Here is a 22,813-nt window from a genome sequence, read left to right on the forward strand (position 1 = left end):
GGATGCTGTCCTTCCCTTGGACATTGCTATCAATTTACACCTTCCTCTTCTACCCAGAGTGTTTAAGATCATGGATGAACGACCAAGGACTATTCTCATAACTCCGGACTGGTCCAGACAGCATTGGTATCCACTGCTTTGCAGTCTCTCCCAATTTCCTCCTTGGCATCTTCCTCTGAAGCCAGATCTTTTGCTTCAGGAAGGTGGAATCATTCTGCATCCTCATGTTCAATCCCTTCATTTTTGGCAGCATGGCTCATAGTATTGACTCCTATAGCTTCCCTTTCCCAGCAGGTGGTTGATGTGCTGAGGGAGGCCAGGAGGCCTAGCACTAGGAAGTCCTATGCTAGCAAATGGGGAAATGTTCTCTTATTGGATGCAGGCTAGAGGAGAATCTTCTCTGCCTACCCTTCCTCTGGTCTTGGGAGTACCTGGCTGAATTGCTTCAGGGTGGTCTTTTCTATCAAGCACCATGCTTCAGCCATTTCTGCTCATTGTTCTCTCGAACAACCCATTTTCTCTCATCCCCTGATGAAAAATGAATCTTGGAGGTGCTTGCAACTTAAACCCTCCCAGAAGGGCACCTACTCCAGCCTGGTATCTTAATTTTGTTCTAGAGAAGCTCTCTTCCTCCTTTTGAGCCAGCTACCACTGCAGATTCCAAGTTTCTCTTGGAAGACTGCCTTCCTTTTGGCTATAACTTCAGCAAGGAGGGTTTCTGAGCTGCAGACTTTGGCTGTGGAGCCTTTTATTATTTTCCATACAGACAGGGCTTCTTTGAGAACCAATCCCTCCTTTATGCCTAAGGTGGTTTCTAGCTTGACTCTTAATCAGTCCGTACACCTTCCTACCTCTTTTCCTAGCCTCAAAATAAAGGTGAAAGGATCCTGCATTCTCTTGATGTGCACACAGCTCCAGTTTTACCTGGACAGTTGTTGGTCATTTTTGCCCCTGGAGCTCAGGGCAAGGCTATTTCTAAGCATCCAATTTCCAACTGGATTGCACATTGAATCAACTTTTATTCCTTTCATGGTAAGGGTCCCCCTCGAGGGTTAGAACCCACTCAACTAGGGCAGCTTCCACTTCTGCAGCTTTAAGGGGTGTCCCTACTAAAGATATATTGGAGGCTGCCACATGGTCTTCTGTTCACACTTTCACAAAAATTTGCGCCTCTTCCAGAGCCGGGGCAGGGTTTGCCACTGCTGTGTTGCAGGGCATTATCTCCAACCCTTGATTCTGTTGGTTCCTACTCAGTTTTCACTGGGCTTTGGCAATCGACCCATTTGTTAGGGCTGCAACAGTGAAACTACAAACCTAGTACAGTTGTGTACACTTACCATAAATGTAGATGTTAGTGTATTCACTGTTTCAGTCCTGGTTTCCCTCCCTCCTTCCCCCTTTGATCCTCTTTCCTGAGGTACAGGCTGAATTGGATATTTGCCAAATTGGCATTTGGCTTGGCCTTTTTTCTGGGGGCGTCTATTACGGCAGGAGACTGAGGAAGTGACTTCTGCCTCCTTTTGTATCTGATGCCTTGACGCAACTGACTGCAACAGACGTCCTTTTTACTTGCCTTTGCTATTCTGGCTGGCTGACAGGGCTGCCAGGAGCTAGATAACCCATTTCTTAGGACTGCAACAGTGAATACACTCAACATCTACATTTATGGTAAGTGTACACAACCATATTTTCTCAATCCCGACAGCAGCTATAGCTTTAGTTAATTCCTATCCTAACTTCTGATAAAGATGAGAAGGTTATCAATGGCTTTAAGAAATGAGTGTATGCTTCAACTTTTTTTCAGCATTTTGAATCTGGCTCTTATCCCCCCTTACTTTCACAATTCATGATGTCTCGTTTCTTGAGGAAAAATCTACTTTAAATTCTGTTTGTCATTGCCTTCTTTATAGTGTGACTTGATTCTTCAGTGCTGTGGCTTCTGGTACTGTTGAAGTTTTCTGCCTGCATTCCTATTCTCCCAAGAGGATGTGAAATGAGATTTTTATTCTCTCCTTTGGGTAGAGATTTACTGTTTGGCTCCTTTGTTGCAAAGGAGATGAAAATGGTAAGTTAGACCAGAGAATTTCAGGATTTTCCTTTTCAAAAATTAAGGGATTCTCTAACCCCTCCTCCAGTTTTACTAAAATGACGGGAGTGGTCCGAAAAGAATAACTCCAAAACCAAACATTCCAGATGGTCAATTTTAAGGGACCTTGTTCCCTCCACCCGCCCTGAAAGTCTTTCTCCACCTTGCTGTCTGGCAAATGATAGTTTTAAAATATATTCTGAAGAGGTTGTAGATGGCAGAGGGCAGAATCACCCATGCCTGAGGATTATTCACCAGATCAGCCTCCCTTCCACCTGCCCTTAATTGCATGCTATTCTGTGGAGTGATAGAAGCAGTTCTCCTTCCCCAAGTGTGGCAAATTTGTAAGGAATTTTTAATGCCGGAGAAAGATGATGCTTTGAGACCAGTTTGGTCTTTCCTCGGGCACTTTCACAAACTTCTAACAATGTTGCTTCATAATAGGTTACCTCTTCCTTAGTAGAAACACGTTTACAAGCATTTTTTTTTTTACTGTTTGTTTAACCCCCCCCCCATTTTCTTTAATCTTAAAAATGAGGGAGAAGGAAGGATACTCCTTACCTTGGATATCCCGACTCTGGAACTTTCAGAACAAAGTCTCAGATCTTTGGATAGCTCCTTTCTTGTGAAGACTACGTGTCTGTACTATTTCAAAAGTACTTGTCTAAGGTTAAGTTGTATTCATCACAACAAAACTGTTCCAGGTAGGGTCCAGGGCCTTGGAGTCCTCCAACTTTTTGGAAAAGGTTGGATTCTAGAAGTATTCTAGAAGCAGTAACTTGGTCCTCTGTATATACATTTAAGCTTGTTAGGACAATTTTCCAGGGCATCCTTGATTCTACCTCCCAAATGCAAGTTAGGGTAATCTAGCTATATAGTGAAGGCCTCAACAGCTGGTCTCATTCGCGTTTTTTACAAGTGAATTGTTTTTTATGTAGCCAAGTCTACTGTGACCCATATTTATTTTTACTACACTTGTTGACCGGGTAATGTCTGGCTGGAACAGAAGCCCATTTTCAGCAGAGACCAGGGGAGAAACGCTCCAGTAATACAGCCGATACTACAGAAAGCTCAAGTTATATAGTTATGCTACAGAAACTAATATTGACCATGCTTATATTTTCAAAACTAATTCTTCTTGAACTGGTAAAACTCCAGTTGGGCAGTTTAATGCTAGAGAAAAGATTACTAGTGTAATGCAAGTAACATTGGCACTATTGGAGAAAAAAGTTTGCATAGTAACACTGTAATTATAATGACAATATAAATTACTGTTGAGCAGGACAGCAGCAAGTAACCGTATGCATGGACATAATGTCCTGTATAAGGTCTCCTTATCACTGTTAAGTGGCAGGTGTGGTTACAAGTATAAGAACAGTAATTTTAATGGTGGAAAGTGTGGTTACAAATATAAGGACAGTAAGATTGCCTAGAACTGCTGTCCAGATCTAGCTGCTGACAGAAAACTAAAAATAGTCAGGTGGCAAGAACAGAATCTTGGGTTGAGAGCTAGAGATTAGGAGCAGGACAAGGATGTAGTTGGGGAATGGGTAGACTTGGCCAGGAGTATGGCAGGTGCACAGCTAGTGATTTGCTAGGTATGAGTTTGAACTCTTAGATTGTTTCCTATATGTTGAGTGTACCACAGCTTGGAATTTTTGTGGGTGCAGAGGGAGTTGCCGTAAGAGTTGTGGGGTTCTATTACCTTTAGCATTAGTTTGCTTGAAGATCTAAGTAATCTGAGATTTACATTAGGTTAGAAAGTGCAGGGCAATCATTAGGAAGGTGGATTTTTTAGTGAGCTATAGTTGGCTGAGTGAGGTTGGGGAGCTCTAGCCAGTTGAGTTGGGGAAGTACAGTACACTACACTGGTTCTGTATGGGTGCCCTGTTGCAAACTTGGCAATTTTTGTTGTAGCAGGTTACTAGGTTATTTAGGTCAGTTTTTTGCGGGTTAGTAAATATTTGGGATCCATAAAGGATGGAGAGCAATTGAGTGAGCAGTGGCTAGCCTGACTCCTAGAAGTTTTTTGTTTTGGTCTGTGGGTTCTTGGTTCTGTTGGAGGGGACTGACGTCTTATTTTGTTTGGGTTTAAGACGTTTCAGTGAGGTATTTTTTTTCTATATCTTGGAAAAAGGTTTGTATTGGGAGTTCTGGGGGGGCTGAGCATGTAAGTGGAATTATCAGCATACTGGACAATGGTGGCTAGTGTTGCAGAGCTGAGGTTTCTTAAATATTGTAAAGAGGATATGGCCTAGTGTGGAACCTTGTACACCAAAGAGATGGGGAGTAAGGGGGAAATGTTTCCCCATTTAGTAGCTTGTCTGGAAAGATGGCTATGGAACCAGGACAGGGCTAATGAATTGAGGCCATAGGATGAGAGTTTGAAGTATTTGGTGGGGAAACTGAAGGCTTTTGACATACCAAGGAAAATGGATGAGACCAGTTGGCCTAAAGGGCAGTAGCAGTGTTATGTCTTTGTCTAAAGACCTGTTGAGGAAAGGAGGCTGTGATTTGAGGAAATGGTTGGTTGTGAATGCAGCTTTCTAAGATTTTAGCAAGAGGTGGGTTATGGGGCAGTAGTTGGTTAGTTCTTTAGAGGGTCTACCTTTGTGGAGGGGGATATATTTTCCATAGACTTATTCTGTAATGGAGCGGTTGATCAGAACAGATGTGGAGTAGGCAATTTGTGGGGGTGGCAGTTTAAGATGTTCATTGGATAGTTGTCTGCTGCTAGATAGCAGGGTTTAAGCTTGGAAAGGAGTGCTTTTATGTAGCTAGCTTGTATGGAAGTAAATGTGAATGGGTTGGGGGGAGTCTGAGGAGGATGTGGGGATAGAGGTTGATTTGGCTTGTTGCCCAGCAGTGAGGTAATTGTATTAAAGTGAGTTTTTGCTGCAATAGGGTCAGTTACATTTCGGGTGACTGGGGGGTTGGTATAGCCAGGGTTTATGGGGATTGATGTTTTCCCAGAATTTGTGGGGGTTGTGTAAGATTTTTGTTGGCTTGTTTGGAGGTAGTTTTGTCTTTTTTTTATTTATTTATTTATTTTTTTTCTTGGCTAGGTTTCAGTGTTGGGAGGCTTGCTTTCTTTGGTGTGATAAGCTAGCCAAGCCCCCTCTAGTAAAGCTCCTCTAGTAATTTGGTGTCTTGTTAGCCAGGGTAGGTGCTTGGGTTTGGTCTTTTTGTATTGGATGCAAGATTTAGTATTTTAATAACAGTATTGTTGAAATACTGAACTGCCAGGTCCAGTGGGAGGTTTCAAAGTGGTGACCAGTCGCTGCTTTGAGGTAGTAGGTTAAAAGTGGAGGGGTAGAAGTTCTACAGATGAATTTGTATATGATGTTGGTTTGGGTGTGGACTCCTTTCTATACAGGAAGGTTGGGGAGTGGTCACTGAGGGAATCTGGAAGGTGGCTAGCTAGATAACTTGGGTTGGGTTTGGTTGGTCAGTATAGTCTAATGTTAACTGCAGTTTGGAATGTTTGTCCATCTGTGTAGGGCAGGATATAGTTGAGTGAAAAGGTTTAGGGTATGAGAGGGGCTGTTTGAGCAGCAATGCCAATATAGGTTTAAATCACCTAGGATTAGTTTCTTGGTTGAAATTAGATGCCCAAGAATGTAGGTTTTTCAGTAGTGGGTAGGTTGTTGCCAGGGGTTTTGTTTTTGGTTCATTTCAAGGAGTGTTAGGATTTCCGAGTTGGGTAGGTCAGGAGGAGTACTACAATTTTTGAGGGGGTCTTTGAACAAAAGAGGTGGTGGAGTTACCATTATATTTAATCTGTCTAGTCTTGTGATGTTATAGCTGGTAGTAATGTCTTTAATGTGGGGATTTAACCAGGCTTCAGTCATTACAGCAATGTCCAGTGAGTAGATGTTTAGTGTAGCATGGAATTCGGTAAGCTACATAGTATGCTGCAGAGATTGAAATTGATAGAGCAGGTCTGTATTGCAGGTTTTTGGAGGGGGGGCAGTGAGTAGTATACAGACTGGGTTTTGAATGAGGGCTAGGTGGGGAGCCTATGGGTGGTGTCAGGAGTTTTTGTGGTCCTAGGTTGGGGTGGATGTCAGCCTGGAGTTTTATTTGTGCTATACAGTGTAGTAGTCAGAGCTTGTTGGTTAGATTGAGCTATGAGAGTTGAGGGATTAGAGCAGTGTGTGTTTGAAGGTAAGAGATGGGAGGTTTTGTTTAGCTGAGGGCTGATGTCTGCATATGTGTGGATGTGTTTGTAGAGAGGACAGTTGGGAGAGTAGGTGAGTGTGGTTGACTTGGAGATGGTATACATGGAGTAGAATGTGAAGTAAGAGCATTGGTTAGGAGGAGGAAAGAAACTAGACATGGTGGAAGAGGAGGGGTGGTGATTTGGAAAAGTGCGTTTGGTTGACAGGAGGGAAGAGTGGTTTGGTTGGATATAATGCAAGGAAAGTGGGGGTTGGTGGGAATGGGGGCAGGGGAGCAGAGTGAACCAGAGTACACTATAAAGAACAACTTGCCCAAGACTTGCTACAGAGTATCTGAAATCCAGCCCTAGGGTCAGTGTCTGGTGTGCTTCACCACCTTTAAAATGGCTTAAATTGCATGAGCTTTAGGGTGTATAAAAGTAGGTTAGAGGAGATGCAGGTAGGAATAATTACAATGTGTTGCACAAGGGGCTAAGAAGGGGTGTATGGTACCAGATTAAGTTTTGAGGCAGGCCTGGGGAGGCTGACTAGATATGAATTTCTACAGTCTAGTCTATTGGCAATGATAGCAAAAGTATAAAACATGCACTTTGAATGCTCAGGTGGCTGCTCAGATGGCTGCAAGCTAGTAGTAGTGTTTGGATCCATGAGGATGTGTAGTCCATATCCACAATGTCCAAAATAAATGAGGACTGTTTACTGCGGAAAAAAGAAATAATGTAACGGGGGGGGGGGTGCAAAAATGTTATCTTTATAGGTGCTGCAGATAGTTTCTAGTCAGCAGTGACATAGACCTTGGAATATACAAAGTAAGAGTGTAACTCGTTTAGTGAGCCAGCATTCTAACATCTACCAAGCCTTACTAAGACAGCTAGTGATTACAATTAAAGGACTCCTGCATGACCTCTCTTGAGCTATACAGCTGTATAAAATATACACAAGAACAGCAGTCTTGTGCTCTAAACTTAGTTTTTTTTTTTAACATATACTATAGCAGCAGTCTTGTATGCACTACAAAACTGTATACACCAATAGCAGTGATTAGTTTGTACACTACTCATGTAGTGATTTGCTGCTCCTATATACATTCCAGGTTTACATCCCTGCAATAGTTCTTGAATGAGACTAGCCTGTAACAGACTAGAGTTGAATACTCTGCACCATAATTGCTGCTAAAGTGCAGTTAACATTTCTGTCCCTTTAAATTGGTTTACTTGCAAATGAAACGTTCTGTCACAAGGATTGGGCCTCTGATATGAACATAGTACTTCTAACAGTAGTAGCCACTCCTGCCATCCACACCCTTTATTTTTGTGTCCAGCATTCTCGTTATGGCTTGGCCTCCTTTACCTTTTAAAGCAATTTGCTTAGTTTATTGTGATGTGCCTCTACACCTAGTGTTGCTTTAGTAACCCATTTTTCTGTTTGCTGTTTCATCCCAGTTCTACATGGGATATTTCAGGACAATTTTAAATATTCTTAGCAAGTACTGGCACAATTTGCTTCAGATTTGTCTCATTCAGTGTGAAATGAATAACCCAGCATCCTGGTACTAAAGTTGGAATGCTTTGGGGAACCCAGATATAAGGAAAACTGCCTTAATTATGCATAACCATTTAGGTACTTAATCGTTTCTGATTAGAATTACTGTTTAAGAAATGTTTACCCCATTGCCAATGCTCTTAAATGAAGCCATCTCTAAGTTTGGAGGTAGTAGCACTTTTTTTTCAGTAAAACCCCAGCCCTTCTCCAAATCGCCCAGATTTAACAAATACTGGATGTAAGCACTGGCATTTTCCAGACAACCAAACAGCAGTGGCTGCACTGGATGACTTGCCATGCCTTATTTACAGAAAGTCCAGAATGCTTACGCCTGGTGTCTGGACATGGATGCATGTTTCTACTGCCAAGATATCTGAATAGAAAACTACAGCAGAGGATAAACTGAAAGTTTCAAGTCTGTTATTGACTCTGGATAGTCTCTTTACAGCATGCCTGCATAGGACAGCCTGCTTTTAACAATTTTTTATAGTAAAAAAATAAAATTTTGCACTTTTGCCGCATATCCATGTTTGCTTACAAACCTCCATTTATAAAGTATTGTAGTAATTCATCATTTAGTAATTTACCTTTATCATACAAAAGATACTCTTATGATGCCTAATAATGACTGGAAAGCAAGACTACAGCTTTTACCTTGAAGGTAAAGAACTCTCCTTGCAAACTGACTTCTGAGCTTCTTTTGTAGAAAGGTTACACCCTTTACCCACCCATCCTGATCTGCGTTCTCTATACTTTGGCTAAGCTGTCAGCAGCTTTTATATGGTAGTTCAGCAGCTTTATTTTGTGGTAGCCCACCTGCATTGCAGTGTCCATTGCCATGCAGTTCTCTTCCCTTCACTAAAACTCAATGGGTTACTAAAAATTACATGGGACCGGGTAAAAAGGGGGGTACATTCTGCAGCATTTGCTCATGTCGGTGCAACTTCATATGTACAGTCATACAAAAATGTAGTCCTGACCAAAGTAACAATTCAGAACAGACTATGACCATCTTGAAAGTCTTCAGGAACTGTTTGCTCTGCAGCAGTCTTCCATCTTTTTTTTATTTTAAGCAGCCTCCTGTGGACAAAATGTCCCACCTTGTCTATAAATAAGTGGACCTTGTTAGGCACAAATAAAATCCCTGCTTTATCTGCATGTATTGGCATAGGGCACTGGAAAGCAGGTCTGATTAGCTGAAGAGGCTTAGCATTTGGGCGGCAGCTGAATTTTGAATGGGGCTGATTTTATGAATGCTGTAAATGATTTAGTATGTTTTACAAAATTTACGTAATTGAATAAGTGACACTAATTGCAGAAGCTAGACTTGAGATTTCTAGCTGCTCAAAGGATCAGCAGGGTAGGTTAGGTGAGTTTACTGTGATCCCCTTAGCCCCCATGTAAACGTGCAGCTTTTCTTTTCTGCACTTAGAGCTCCCACAAGTTATATTTAGCCTGGCATGATTTGTGATGTGAAAGTGCAATATTTTACAAGATTTAAAAAGTTAAATTAACTGACTAGCATACTCTCTCAGGAGTACAGAGAACACCCCTTTTTGAGTTCTATTTTAATAGACTACATGGCAATTCACACTTGCCTCATGGTATGCCAGTGTTGGAAACAAATGTTTTAACAAGCACTCGGATACATGGCCAGCACACCACTATCTGCAAAAAAAAGTAATTTGCAATTTTTTAGTAAAATATTGGTGTGTACTGTCTTCTGACCTACTTTGACAGTTGACACTTGTGTACTAAACTGGCATGTAACATTTGAATTACAGTAAATCCCCTTCATTTGTCTGTGCTGTTAAAAGGCAAAATAAAATTAGGAATTCCATTCTGGGCTTTAAACAGAACAGGTTTGGTAGAAGTGTTACTCTGGTGTTCAGTGACAGTTGGAGTGTGCAGGGTCAGTCCATGAGACCATACCTCAAGTGTACCTCATTACCCAGAATGAGGAACATTCCTCTAGTCCATGTTCAAAGTTCCACACTGAAAAGGTCTGTCATAATATCCATGTTAACTACTGAATCATTCAATTCATCCAAAGAACTTGCTGCTTGTAAAGTAACACATTAACCGTTCTGTGACCTTTCTAGTTGAACTTATTAGTAAGCTAAGTGTTCTATATTTCCCCATTTGTTATACATTATAGGAGGCAATGGTCCTTATTTTGAATATGGAAGACTGAGTGCTATGCATGGGACTGGTTGTGATGCACAACAGTGCACTATAGATTGTACTAGCATTGTGAATGAAGATGTAGGGTGGATTCCCCATGGATGCAAGTTCTGGCTTGCAAGCAGCACAGTGGAATCCCCTCTAGGGGACCGATCAATTCTGAATTTTTTTTTTTTTTTTTTGTCAAGGTAGCTTAACAGATGTTGGTTCAAATGAATGAAGTATATAATCAGCATCTCAAATTTTTGTGAAGACATTGGTCACTATAGCACCATAAAATGCAAACTTCCCTGATTGGAGTTCTTGGCTCCTGTAACTTTTCCTTTTCCATGGTTTCAATATTTTAGCTGTGCCATTGCTTCATTTCCGGATTAGCTGGAGCAGTGTTTCACACTAGTGTCACATGGTTGAAAGTCATTGAAGTCCCAGTATAGAGCTTGGGATCATTTTAATGTGCTTAACTGGTTGGTCTCTGGGTGAAGGTATGGTTATCATGCAGCTTGGACAAGGCACAGTGCAGTTCAATTCTGATTCTTTCAGCACCAGAATACAATTGGCTCTCTGTTTATTGGCTGTTTTTATACCCAACTAAACTTAACCATTGGTCATGCAGTAATGTCCACCAGGCTATAGTGTATACACCAAACATATCCACACTTCCCATTTTCCCCTGGGAGGGGGTGCCATTCAGCCTCAAGATGATTGCTGGCCTTAATTTGCCCTAGCTCTATTACCACTTTAACAAATTTTGTCTGGTTTCATATCCTGATTTCTCCTTAAATTTCTTGTTACCTATCCCCAGGAACCCTGTTGGATGCACTAGTTTGCAACCACTGTAGTTGACCAAAGGCAATATTACTGATGGTAGACTTACCCATTTCAGACTGATTCTTTTTTTTGCACATTTTAGACTGCCTTATAGCATACCAGAGGATCTGATGGCTGCCCTTCATGTAAGGGAAATGAAAGTACCTGCTGGTTTGAAATAATTTGAATTATAACCCTTGCACTGCTGGAAGCAGCTCTTCAGGTTGGCCATGAAAAGCCCCAGCCATACCAGTGCATGAAAGACTTTGATCTGCATGCATAACTGGAACCAAACAATTGGAATGCTTAGGATAACGAAGACATGTAACTGGTGGGAACTGGCTGCCCTTGATCCCCATAAAATTTGTTGTGCATCCCAGTTTCCTTTATACTGCCCAATAGATCTCTGCCTATGGGAGTTGACTTTCAACTTTTGTCTTCCACTTTGGCTGTTATCGCACATAACTGTACCTAACTGAAAATGGTGGCTAGCAGTTGTACCACCAATAGGGATGAAATCACAAAGCCATTTTTCATGCGGGTTTGTGGGTAGTTTAAAAGCTGCAAGAAGAAATAACTTGCACAGAGATGTTTTGACACCCAGAATTAAATGCTCTAGAGGACTTTGCTTCCCCTCTTTAAACAGGTCAATTTCCATTTTTAGCTCCAAAGTGTGTGCATAGCAGCCTGGGCAGCATGTACCTTAAACATTACCACTGCAATATCTTCCCTGCCAGCCAAGGGAAGATCACCTTTTAACTCCTTTTTACCTAAAATCCTTGGCTCCCCAACTCCTGCAGCTGAGAGGAGGGGGGGCATACAAGGTTGGAATTTAACTTTAGACTTTTAAAACCGGAGGTCAAGACCCTTTAATCCCATTGAGCTTTCCTCCCACTAGAGCTTATACTGTGGGCAGAAAACTTAAGAACCTATGGCAAAATAGTTATTGGGGCTCACCTCTTGCTGTAGTCTACATGAGATTGTGTATATTCAGCAGGTGTTAAACAACCTTGTATGGAACTACTTTTGTAGCTACTGAGATTCCTCCATCTCGATCCCTACAAGGAAGCTGACTGGATGACACTGATTTCAGCCTCATTACTGAAAGTTGCCCTAGAATCAACAGTTGCAGTTCTGGGAAATTTTGAGCAATAACCTCTGTGCACAGAATGTCTTGATATACTGCCTTCCACAGTGTATGATGAGGGTTACTTGTCTGTCTAGCACCAAAATGGATTGTCGTTTTAAAGGTGTAAATGGGGATCTTTTTCTAGAGGATGAGACTTTTTTTCCATTTGCCAAAAAAAAAAGCTTTTGGAGTTGGTTCTAGACCTTGTAAACTGAAAGGCTGCATTTTGTGTGATTTTTAGACCTGAGCAGTTGGGAGGACTATCTGATTACATCTAGTTTTGCAAGGGGGGCAAGCCCCTTGCCCTCTGGGATACTTTCCCTGGTGTGCCAGTATTTTAATTGATCACCGCATCTGGAGGAGTACATACCTTGTGTCCCAAGCTGTCGTATTTCCACTTGGAGCACTTGTTCATAATCATTGTTTGCAATATTCACAATAGGGATCTCCTGCCAAGGATAGCCCAACATCTGGTCAGTATACCAAAGCCTTTAGATCTTGAATGTGCCATATGTCATGCTCCTACAGGATGCAAGGCATAAAGGTGATATAGGGACACAGTTGCCCAGGACTTTGCCAGTACAAACACCATTAGTCTTTTTCTTCCAACAAGGATCTGTCTTGGGGCCTTTACTGCTTGAGATATACTTTTCTAAGGTGCAAGCCAAAACCAGTGGTCTGTGGCTGACCAGGTTTGCAGATGACTGCAAGCTGGGCACTGTCATAAATTTCCGTAGTGATGTGAACATCCTCCAAGATGGCCTTAACCAAACTGGTGCTAGAAGCATGGCTTCAACCTGAATGCCAAGAAATGCATCATTATCCCCTTTGGGGGAAATGGTATCCTCAATAAATATCGCATTAATAAAAACTTACTAAGCATGCAATCCATTGAGGGACTTGGGCACCCTGCTTGATAGCAGCCTGACCTTTGACCATGTCTCCATTGTATGGAAGGCTTTCTACTTGGCCCACCTCATAAGTGAAGGTATTTCATCCAGGAACAAGGAGGTCCTAACATCCCTGTACTCCTCCCTTATCGGACCCATTATGGAGTACAATGCTGTCTTCAGCATGTACCTTGCCAAGCACATGCAGCAGTTTGAGAGACTGCAGAGGTTTGACCAGGAAAATCCAGGGTCTCAAACACCTATCCTACACAGGCTTAAAGCCCTGTCTGTTTACTCAGTTTTGTATGGACTGCTCAGAGGTCACCTGTGTCTGGCAAACAAGGCTATCCCAGACTTGGCCTTGATGGAGTTGCTGCATATCCTTAAGTCAAACTCCACTTGTGCAGCCTGCATGCAAGGTCTCAACCTGGTCTGTGACATTAATAGAATTTGTTGTGGGATAGATTTGTGTCCCAGAGACTTCCCCCATCTGTGGAACAGACTTCCTCTCCATGACTAGCAGAGTACTTCATTAGCCCTCTTTGAGGAACTTTGATTCTGGATGGGAAACTGAAAATATACCCCTGGGATACCACCTGTTTCCCTGCTGGACAGGGAAAACAGGTGTTGACTTTGTGGGAACCAATAAATTCTTGGCTAGGCTTATAAGGGCCTCCAGGCCAATAGCCTAGTATCGTCCTATGAACAACCCTATGAACTTCCCGGTCTGAAAGCCCTTTAGCTGTGCTGAGTACCTAGCTGTCACATCAGTACCACATTGGGGTATTTCTTTGGCCTTTTTCTTTGGTTTAGAGGAGTCCTCCAAAAAGGGGAAAAAATGGGAGGCCTTCCCCATAAGGATTCAGTGTCTCTGCTTCCCACGACAATATCTTATAGCATTTGTACTTGGACTCTCTCGGAAGTTGGTTGTCTTCCATGGTAATCTGTCTTGAGAACCAGAGGCTTAAACTGTTAACCCAAGGTAGCATGGCAGAGTCTTTTAACCCCAGGATCTTTTGCAAAAAGGCTAAGAAATCTCTGCAAGAGGCAATGGCTGTCCAGCCTCCACCTGATGTCATGTTGGTGAAAGCTCTATAGGCCATCCAGTGTTGGACTCCTCTGCCATGACCCCATTGTAAACCATGTATCCTTCCTTTAGCACAACCTGAGGTTTTTCAAGCATTTCCTCCAGATGTCAGGGGAACTGTAGCTTCTCAGAACCCCAGAAGGATTCTGCAGATTCTGGTCAGGAAGGAGGTTCCAGGTACTCTAAATCTCAAGGGTTGGAACCTCCAATGTTTGGGCTGATGTCCCTGCTAAGAAAGTTTAAGCATACTTATATGCCCTAAGGATCCTCAAAGGGAATGGTAAGAGTTTAATTGGGGCCTGATTTAATGCCTAAATGGTCCTGAAGCCTCCGAGGGATTTCTGTGCCTACCCCCTTAGAATTCTACTCCCAAGTGGGCTAGGGAACCTGATTCCTCAGATTTAGTCTGAAGAGTCTGTCCTTATCTTACCAGATGCCTCTGGCTTATAGCTTGGGAGTCTGAGCCCCAAGTCTCCTTGGGAATTTGTCTTGGAGACGGTAGTTAGAATGATGAAATACTTGGTGGGATTCTTTTTGATATCCAGAAAAGATGGTATGAACTGCTTAGGTGGACACTCCTAAACCTTCTGCAATACCTCTGGTGTTAACTGCAAGGTACCTTTAACTGCCTTTGTCTCTCCCCCCCCATCCTCCTGCTCCAAATAAACCTGACACCTTCTACAGAAGGTTCCTGAGGAATCTTATTTAAATGTCCTTCTGGCCTTCCTGTGATGTTTCCTAACGAGCCTTCTAAACGTTTGCAGGCAGAAGCTTGGAAAAAGCAGTGCAGTGGAGAGAATCCAAGGTTTATACTGCTGCTACATTGGCCTTTCAGGCCATCTTATCAAACCTACATGACAAGATATGCTGTGGCCTCTATTACCCAGGGTGGTTTATTTCTGATCTTTATTTTGAAGCAAAAATCTTCTGCTCTATTTTAGGTTCTAACTTTTGCATGGCTCATCACTGAAATGTAGTTATGATGCTGCCAATGCATCTTTCAGTGCTGCTGCCTTTTGGGGTCTGTCATGAGGCAGTCTTGGCTTTGCCTGCAGTCTTTAACCTGAAGACCATTAAGTTGCTGGGTGTTCCTTTTGGATAATAAAAATTCTCTTCTGCAGATGTTTACGTTTTTTTCCTGAAGAAAGACTTGGACCTTTACAGGATCTTAAACTTATTTTTGTATCCCCAAGTTCAAGATTATCCTACTAGGCCTGGTTTTGTTTGCAGGCAGACTTATCAGGCCTACAAAGGTAGGAAGAGTGGTGGGCAAGCTCCTACTGCCAAGTCTTGGGCTCCTGTGGCTTGGAAGCCTTTTCTGTCACACACCTGCTTCTTTGACTTTTGCCCTCCTGCTCCTCGGCTAGGTTCCTTTGGCTATCCCTTGGTCTTCCAAACTGGCATATCATTGCCAGGTCTCTCCCTCCTTTTTCCGGGATTCCCCAACCTCATTTCTTTGAGGTCCTTGGGTCCCTGTTGGACCAAGGAAATGTTTATCTTGTCTCTAGTAGGAAAGGGATTTTTCCACCAGGATGTTCCTGGTCCCTTGAAAGGAGGCCACTTCCAGACCTATTCTGGATCTCTCCTTGCTCAACACCTTTTCAAGGCTCCTTTTCAGATATTTGCTCTTCAAACCCTGTTTTTCTTGTTCTACCCCAAGCTTTTGTGGTGTCCTTGGATATGAGATGCTTACCTTCATATTTATATTAATTTGAGAGTTTTTCATTTTCAGTTCTCTGTTTTGCCCTTTGGCCTCTACATCCCCAAAGGTATTCCTTAAATGCCTAGCTCCTGTGGTTGCCTTTTTTCAGGATGCACAGTATTCAGATTTTCTTATCTAGATAACCTGTTCAGGTGCCTTCTCCCAGTTGCCTGTTACAGGATCTGGAGTGTACCATGTCACTCCAAAGTCTTGCTCACTATACAGTTTCAAATGTCTGTCCTGACTCTCAGGACCGCAAGTATCTGGGTTGTGGGATTCACCTTGCCAATGTTCAGCTCTTCACCTCCAGAAGGTCCGTACTTGACTGCTTTCAGTTTTTCCTGTAGCTGATATTCCCAACAGTTTCTTAGAGTGCTAGGGTTCGTTGCCTCTTCTATTCTAGTGTTCCCTGTTGTCTGACTGCACATGTGGAAGCTTCAGTAATGCCTAAAGTCAGTTTGGCTTTAGCATTGCCACCCTCTAAATTTCAGTGTGTACCTCCTTCCTTGTGGAATTAGTCGTGGATTCTGCAACTTTCCCTTAACCCAGGCCTGCCCTTTCAGCCTCTGGTTCCTTAAGAAATCTTCACTGATGCTTCAGACATGAGGTAGGAAGGGTTCCTGTGGCTATCTGAAAGTTCAGCCCCCCCCCCCCCATATCAGAGGTCAGACCATATTAACATCAGGGATGAGCACGCAGATTATGGCCCTTTAAGCTGCTATCTCCACGCCCTCTGAAGGTTTACACCGACTACACCACACTGATGGTATGTCAGCAAATGGGGGGGGGGGCAAAGTCTTTCCTCCTCTAGGTTGGCTCTTCAAGCTTGGGATCTGGCTTTGTTGTACACTGCCTGAAGAGTTGACTGATTCTCTGAGCAATTTAGTGATAGACGCCTACAGCAGATGCAAAACTCAGGCTTATGACTGGATGCTTCAGAGAAGTTTCTGGACGGTCCAATGGGTTATTCCTTGGGTAGTTCTTTTTGCCTCCCCTTTTAACAGGCAGCTCCCTCTTCTATTTGAGTGACATACTGTCTTTGTATGGAAGACTGATGCCCTTTTCCTTGGAAGGGGATGTTTGTCTGACCTCCCCCTCCTCTGAGTCCTGCAGAAGTTTCAGTTGGACTGCCCTAAAGATCTTGTTGGCAACTCCCTTTTGGCCAAGACTGCACTGGTGCCCTCTCAATGCATCTGGTCAGGGGCAATCAAGTTACCTCACACAGGAAAAGGTTTAGCTTGTCCATCCTCACTTGTCCAATCTCTAGTTGACACTGGGTGATGAGTTTGATCCTCGGAAAGGAGGTGCCTAAAAGGGAAGTGCTCAGGGTTTTACAGGAGGCAAGCAAACCTGCAACCAGAAAGATTTTCTGTCTGGTGCCATGCTAGTAATTTGGATACTTTTTTTTTTTTCAGTGGGGGTCTCTGATTCTGTCAGAGTTGCTCCAGTGTGGGTTGGCCTATTTCTATAAAGGCCATTTGTCACTTCTGCCTGGCTGCCCTTGTATCCTCCTTTAGCTTCTTGCTTGGAGGTATTTTTCTTAAGCATCCTACATCTTGGGCCCTCAAGCCTATTCCTCCTCCTTGGGACCTTAATTTTGCTTTAGAAAAAAATTGCCCAGGCTCCTTTTGAGCCTGCAGGTAGTTCTCTAGAACATTATACCTGGAAGATTGTCTTATTACTTGCTCTCTTGCTCTGAGATTTTTGAGCTCAGTTCCTTATGGCCATCCCTCTTTGGTTTTACAGGGACAGTGTCCCCCTTCATAGTAATACTCTTGTCCAGCATGGTCAAGTTGTCTGAATCTAGCAGTTCAACTCCCATTTCTGGGTTTTTCCTTCTGCTAGAGAGAAGGTCCTACATACCTTGGATTTGCACAGACCACTCTGGTATTTGGATAAAACCGAGGCAATTCATAAATCTGACCAGCTTTTGTTTTTCATCCCAGGACATTGGGTTTGGCTGTTTCTAAGCAAACCATCTCCTCCTGAATTTCTAAGGCCATTTCTTTTCATGGCAAATGTCTAACAAAAGCTCTTGCTGTGAATAATGCAACATGGATATAGGAAGTAGTACAGTTTAAAACTGTAGACATTTTGACTTACAGTATTCACTGCCTCCCTCCAACCCCCTTTTTTCCTTTGGATTTTTTTTCTCCTCCTGGACAAGGGTCTCACTTTTCCATCTGCATCTTCTCCTATATGTGCATGCCCTTTTGCCCTATGGAGACTACTCTCTCTTATGGGAGACCACTCTCTCTTGTGGGGCATTTCAGTTCTGGGTAACTGTCCGTCACCGTATGCATCCCCCCCCCCCAATTTCCAGGCCTACCTTGGATTATATTTGTAGATTGGGAATGCTAGGCATGTGTCTTGGTGTACAAGATGCTACTGCTTGGTCTCAACGTCAGGTGGCACCTATGTCTCTAATGGACACAGGCAGCCTGTAAAATGGTTAATCTCCCAAATCTCTGTTTACATTTCAGAACTTGTCAGATTTGGGGTATATGGCTAGGCTTAAAAGACCCTTGTAGTTAGCCTAGTAAACACCTGTGGACCTATATTGGAGAGCAGGGCTGAAGTTCTAAAAAGCATGGCTATATAGGTAGGCAGCCATCCATGCTTCCATGTGTAAAGCCTAGTGCATCAGTATTGCCTGTATTCACAGATTACACAAATTTAGAGGTTGTGGGTGAGTTGAGCCTGGAGATGCTGTACTACATAAGGTGGCTATAGATCGTATTCAAATGGGATGCACTATTGGTCTCTGTGGGTTATAATCTAGACTTCTTTCCAGTAGTTGTTGGGCAGTGTGTTACAGATTTTTCAGTCTGCAGCTATATCGAAGGGAAATCCCCTTTTCAAAAATATAGTGGAAGTAGTTCCCCAGAGCAATGCCAGTCATCCAGGACACTTTCCCAGCTCATTTTGCAAGAGGTAGCTGCATTCTGTATAACAGAGGTTGTTGCTTGAGAATTGCCTTCAATTTCTACTTAATTCAGCAAGACCAGGGGTAATTCTCTTGAAATTGAGAGAATTTCCTGTGTCTTAAGTTATGCACCATTTATTAGCAGAGGAGAACACAAAGATGCATTGTTTTCAGCTGGTACCTAAAAAGGTTGACGTCAGGCTTTTTCAGTCCCTACAGTACAGGAAATGGAGATGCCAAAAAAACTGTTAATGCAATTCACAGGAATACCGTTCAGCTAGAGAGTCTACCCCATCTTGGACATCTGCATCTCTCCATGGCCGTGGTGCAAGTTTCTGCAGTCTTTGCTTTATTTGGAATGCACCTCTGCCTTATATAGGGCAAAACTGTGACCCAGCCCAATGTGACTTGTGTAGCATATTTGTCTTCCTGGAATGTGTGACCCTCCCCCTTCTCACTTACCCCCACTTGTGTTGCCATGCTTATTCCCAATTTTCTCGCCATCTGGGGCCACTGGCCATGCAAGGAGAGTTTGGATTATGACAGTTGTACAGCAGGACATGCATGTTAATATGCTTTCAATTCACCATAAGGGATGGTGAGCTCAGTTTTTGACTAGTGGGAGGTGTTGGTCGGAGTTTATGCCCAAAGTTCTGGCCATAACGTGGTGCACCAATGCATTCAAATAGTACATGTACTACACCCCATGATGTAGTCAAATGCTCTCTGGCGACCCTTCTTGGTAGGCCTCGGTGGCTGGTCGACTGCTAGTTTTGTGGGTTCCCTAGACTGTAGTTCATGCCCAGTTTGCACCATGGGAGGAAGTCTGGAGTAGCTCTGTAGCTGTGCCATGGAAACTGGCTTGTTCAGTGGTGGAGTTGTATTTGACTTTCCACTATTTTCTAGGACTAACATCTCAAGCTTTTCTGTAGGATTTCATTTGGACAGATCATTTTATTGTAGAAATGTGTATCTTAAATTTCCATTTAACTGTTAATCCAGTCTTTCATATCCTTCATCCTGGGACAGTATCCAGTGGATAGTCCTGCATAGGATTATAATAGGCTAACACCAGGTCCTTTTTGTAAACCTAGCTGTGCAACCAAACTAGTTTGTCCTTGTGTATCATGGGTGTTTATTAGGAGGGGGGGGGGATGTTAGAAATTTTCTAGAGGTTGTGTGGGGTAGGTTGGACACTACTACCTGCCTCTATTAGACATGGGGCCAAACCTGGGGTGAATTTCCACCTATCCATTGGTCAGTGTTGCATTTAAGTAGTTTTTGGGATAGACTCTGCTTCACATGGATGGGAGCCTGTTCCAAAGCATGGAGATCTGAGACTTGTCAGTCTTTCCAGCATACCTATGTCACAAGCAAAATTTAAATTTGTGGATCTAGTGGTTCTGATGCTGTTTTTTGTGGGTGTGCAAAGGTCCATCAGAGCTGGATCTGAAGAAGCCTTTTATGCCAAGTATAAATAGCCTGTCAATAACTGGTAGAGTACAGAGAGGGCTTTTAAGGCACTCAATGTAAGACCATGTTTGTACCCTGGATTTTCTTGGTAAGGAATCTTTGTGGGCACACCACCTGTTCTGGTCATGTGCATATTGAAGGGGCATTTATACTGTGGGTCTGATAAGTGCCTCCTTTACTTCCTTGGACCTGGATGCCATTTCCTTACAAATAGGGCAATATAGAGTGACTTTCTTACTACCTTGACCACATGTTGGTCAAATGCCAGGTAATTCCTAGAGGTGTCTAATCTATGGAGTAATTGACCTACGTGGCAGTTTTCCCATGGCTTTGCATATTAGACTAGTCGGTCTAGGTCTAGTTTCCGGAGTCTGTTGATGGTCCATCCTTGTGAAGCCTGTTCAGTGTCTATGTTTCTCCTGACCGAGGCCATAATTGAGTCAAATTGTCCTAATGGGTAATGTTCCTAACTTTATTTAGGAGGCATCCCAGAATGTTGTCTGGGCCTACGGAGTCTGTTTTTGGCCTTGGCAGTGTCGGGACCTGCTCCCTGTTACTGCCATACCCCCCTCTGTTGGGTATTTCATGGCAGGGAGTTGAGTGAAGTTTAAACTGAATTTGTCACAACCAGCAAATTCACTGTTCTGCTGTTCTTTGTCATGATGGCACAATTGACCACCACTGTACACAGCTGTAGAAGGCCTTGTGGTCACCTTTAGCATGTGAGGTGATCTTTACCTAGTAACCGGTACTTTTCATTTCTTTACTATGGAGAGCTCCTATCATTATGGAAGTTGCCATTCCTGATTTTTTTTAGCCATGTCTTGTTTTTCTTTTGTATATCCTGTTAAGGTTAAGATTCCACCACTAGTATATACAGCAGCCTCTAGAGCCATTTTATGTTGTATGGGGTCCATGAAAAATTCAACATGGGTTGCTGTGAACTCTGGTTGGGAGAGGCATCTAATGTCGATCCTGTTTAATAGGATGGCTGTGGTGTGCTTTGGAATAGTTGTTACAGGATTTGCTGGGATGAGTCTCCTTTTTTTGAAAGACTGCTGTAACAGTCTGCTCAGATACTGCTGAAGGTCAAGATGAGACTAGTCTTTTTTTTTTTTTTTTGGCAGGGTCAGCTTGGCAAAGCATCCACTGTACAAGTGGATTGCCTGCTGTTTATAGGGTGAACCACCTATTGGGGGGGGGGGGGGGCTGCACTTCACCAGGTATGTGGCTGCTTGGTCTGTTCAAACCTTAATTGGACAATGATTCCATGAAATCTGTTAGCATCTGGTACTTGGATAGTGAGCAAAGAATTGGAGGTCTTCCATCAGATTTCTGAGCAGTATGCTTAAAGTAAACTGTCCCACTAAAGAAGACTTGCAATGTCTGCATCTTTATGGGTAAGGAGGCCATTTACACTGGATGCTTAGCATGTTCCTACATACCTGCAAATAGCTTCTCTGCTCTCCTTGGATGGAGAGATTAATGGTCTCAGTAGAAGGTATTGCTGGAAAGGTTACTCAACCTGCCACTGAAATGACAATGTTTATACATAACTGCTACCTGCTCAATCCACTGAGTTACTTGTGTGCTTTCTCTACCTTCTCTGTAAACTGTTGGAACAGTAACATTTTTACATTCCATGTAAATGTAGATAGAAATGTAACTACTGTGTTTAACTGGAACTTTGTGTAATGCAATATAAACAAATGGAGTTCTTCTCCCTTGGCCTTTGCTGAAAATGGGTATTGCCCATTTGGGCTTTCCTGGTAAACAAGTGCTGGGTATGCCTTTAATCGCATGCCATCCTATGCTGGGATGTCTGAGAATCCCTGCTTTTATTCAGCAGAGGGACTTGTTTCATTTTCTAAATGCTTTGAGTGTGGTGTAGAATTAGCTGCAGTGTATCTTTAGGTTAAAAGACTGATTCAGTAAATTCTTTGGACTGTTTGGTATGTAATATTGCCAAGTGCTACCCAGCAGTGTACACAGTTTTAAATGCACTGTAGTTTTCATGTGAGTATACTGTAATGAATGGCTTTGATTTAAAACTGTACTTAAATCATGTTATGCGTGTAAATTTTGCTAAAGCTTTTCATAAGCTTGATGGGGTATTCATGTGTGGAGGTCTTGGGGGAAGATGGTAATCTTACAATGTGGCGAGTTTGGGGGAGTTGGTGTGCAGTTTCATCATGTTGTGTTATCTGGTGTGCATCTTGATATGTGGTGTGGGAGAACCATCAGAAAATAGTCTAACCATCTTTTTTTTTTCTTGTAGAAACTTGACAAGGCGAAGGCAGATGAACATTTTAAGGAGCTTGACTTGGATGGCGATGCACAAGTGGACATTGTTGAATATTTTGTATTTCTGGCAACATTGTGTACTTGTATAAATGACCTCCTCTAGGATGGATACAATTAACAAACGTTTCCTAAATTAATTCAGTAAAATAACTTTTGCAGTTCTTGTATTAGTATTAATGTAGTTTTCTAAATGGGGGATGTGTGCATACTTGTATGAAAACGTACATAAAGACCATTTTGAAAGGATGCCTAGTTTTTGTGTTTTCAAACCAGTGTTTGCGCTCACCATAACTTAAAAATGGCACGTTGGATAAATGCTAGAATATAGCTTGCTTGTGATCCTGTTTGAAATGCCAGTGCTTTTCTGAGAACACTGGAGAATCCCTTGGCTAAAAGGTGAAAATGTAAATTCTGAGGAAGTATGAAGGAAAGAATATTTCCCATATACACTACACTTGAAAATCAACTGCATGCCTAGAAGGGTGTAAACAGGTGTATACTA

The 22,813-nt window shown here is 42.7% G+C and overlaps 1 protein-coding gene across 4 annotated transcripts in view; it reads left to right on the forward strand.

Moving 5' to 3' along the window:
• Positions 1-22,557, forward strand: part of LOC122808984 (protein S100-A9-like) — a 122,353-nt gene extending 99,796 nt beyond the window's left edge. For all 4 annotated transcript variants that reach the window (XM_044080152.1, XM_044080153.1, XM_044080151.1 and 1 more), the window contains one exon: positions 22,286-22,557. In XM_044080152.1, coding sequence (XP_043936087.1) covers positions 22,286-22,414 — 129 coding nt within the window. In that variant the 3' untranslated portion in view covers positions 22,415-22,557. The remainder of the gene's footprint in view (positions 1-22,285) is intronic.
• The last annotated feature ends 256 nt before the right edge of the window (positions 22,558-22,813 follow it).

This window comes from Protopterus annectens, chromosome 8.part0 (assembly GCF_019279795.1).
Source record: "Protopterus annectens isolate FY-2018-M chromosome 8.part0, PAN1.0, whole genome shotgun sequence".
Lineage (NCBI taxonomy): Eukaryota > Metazoa > Chordata > Ceratodontiformes > Protopteridae > Protopterus > Protopterus annectens.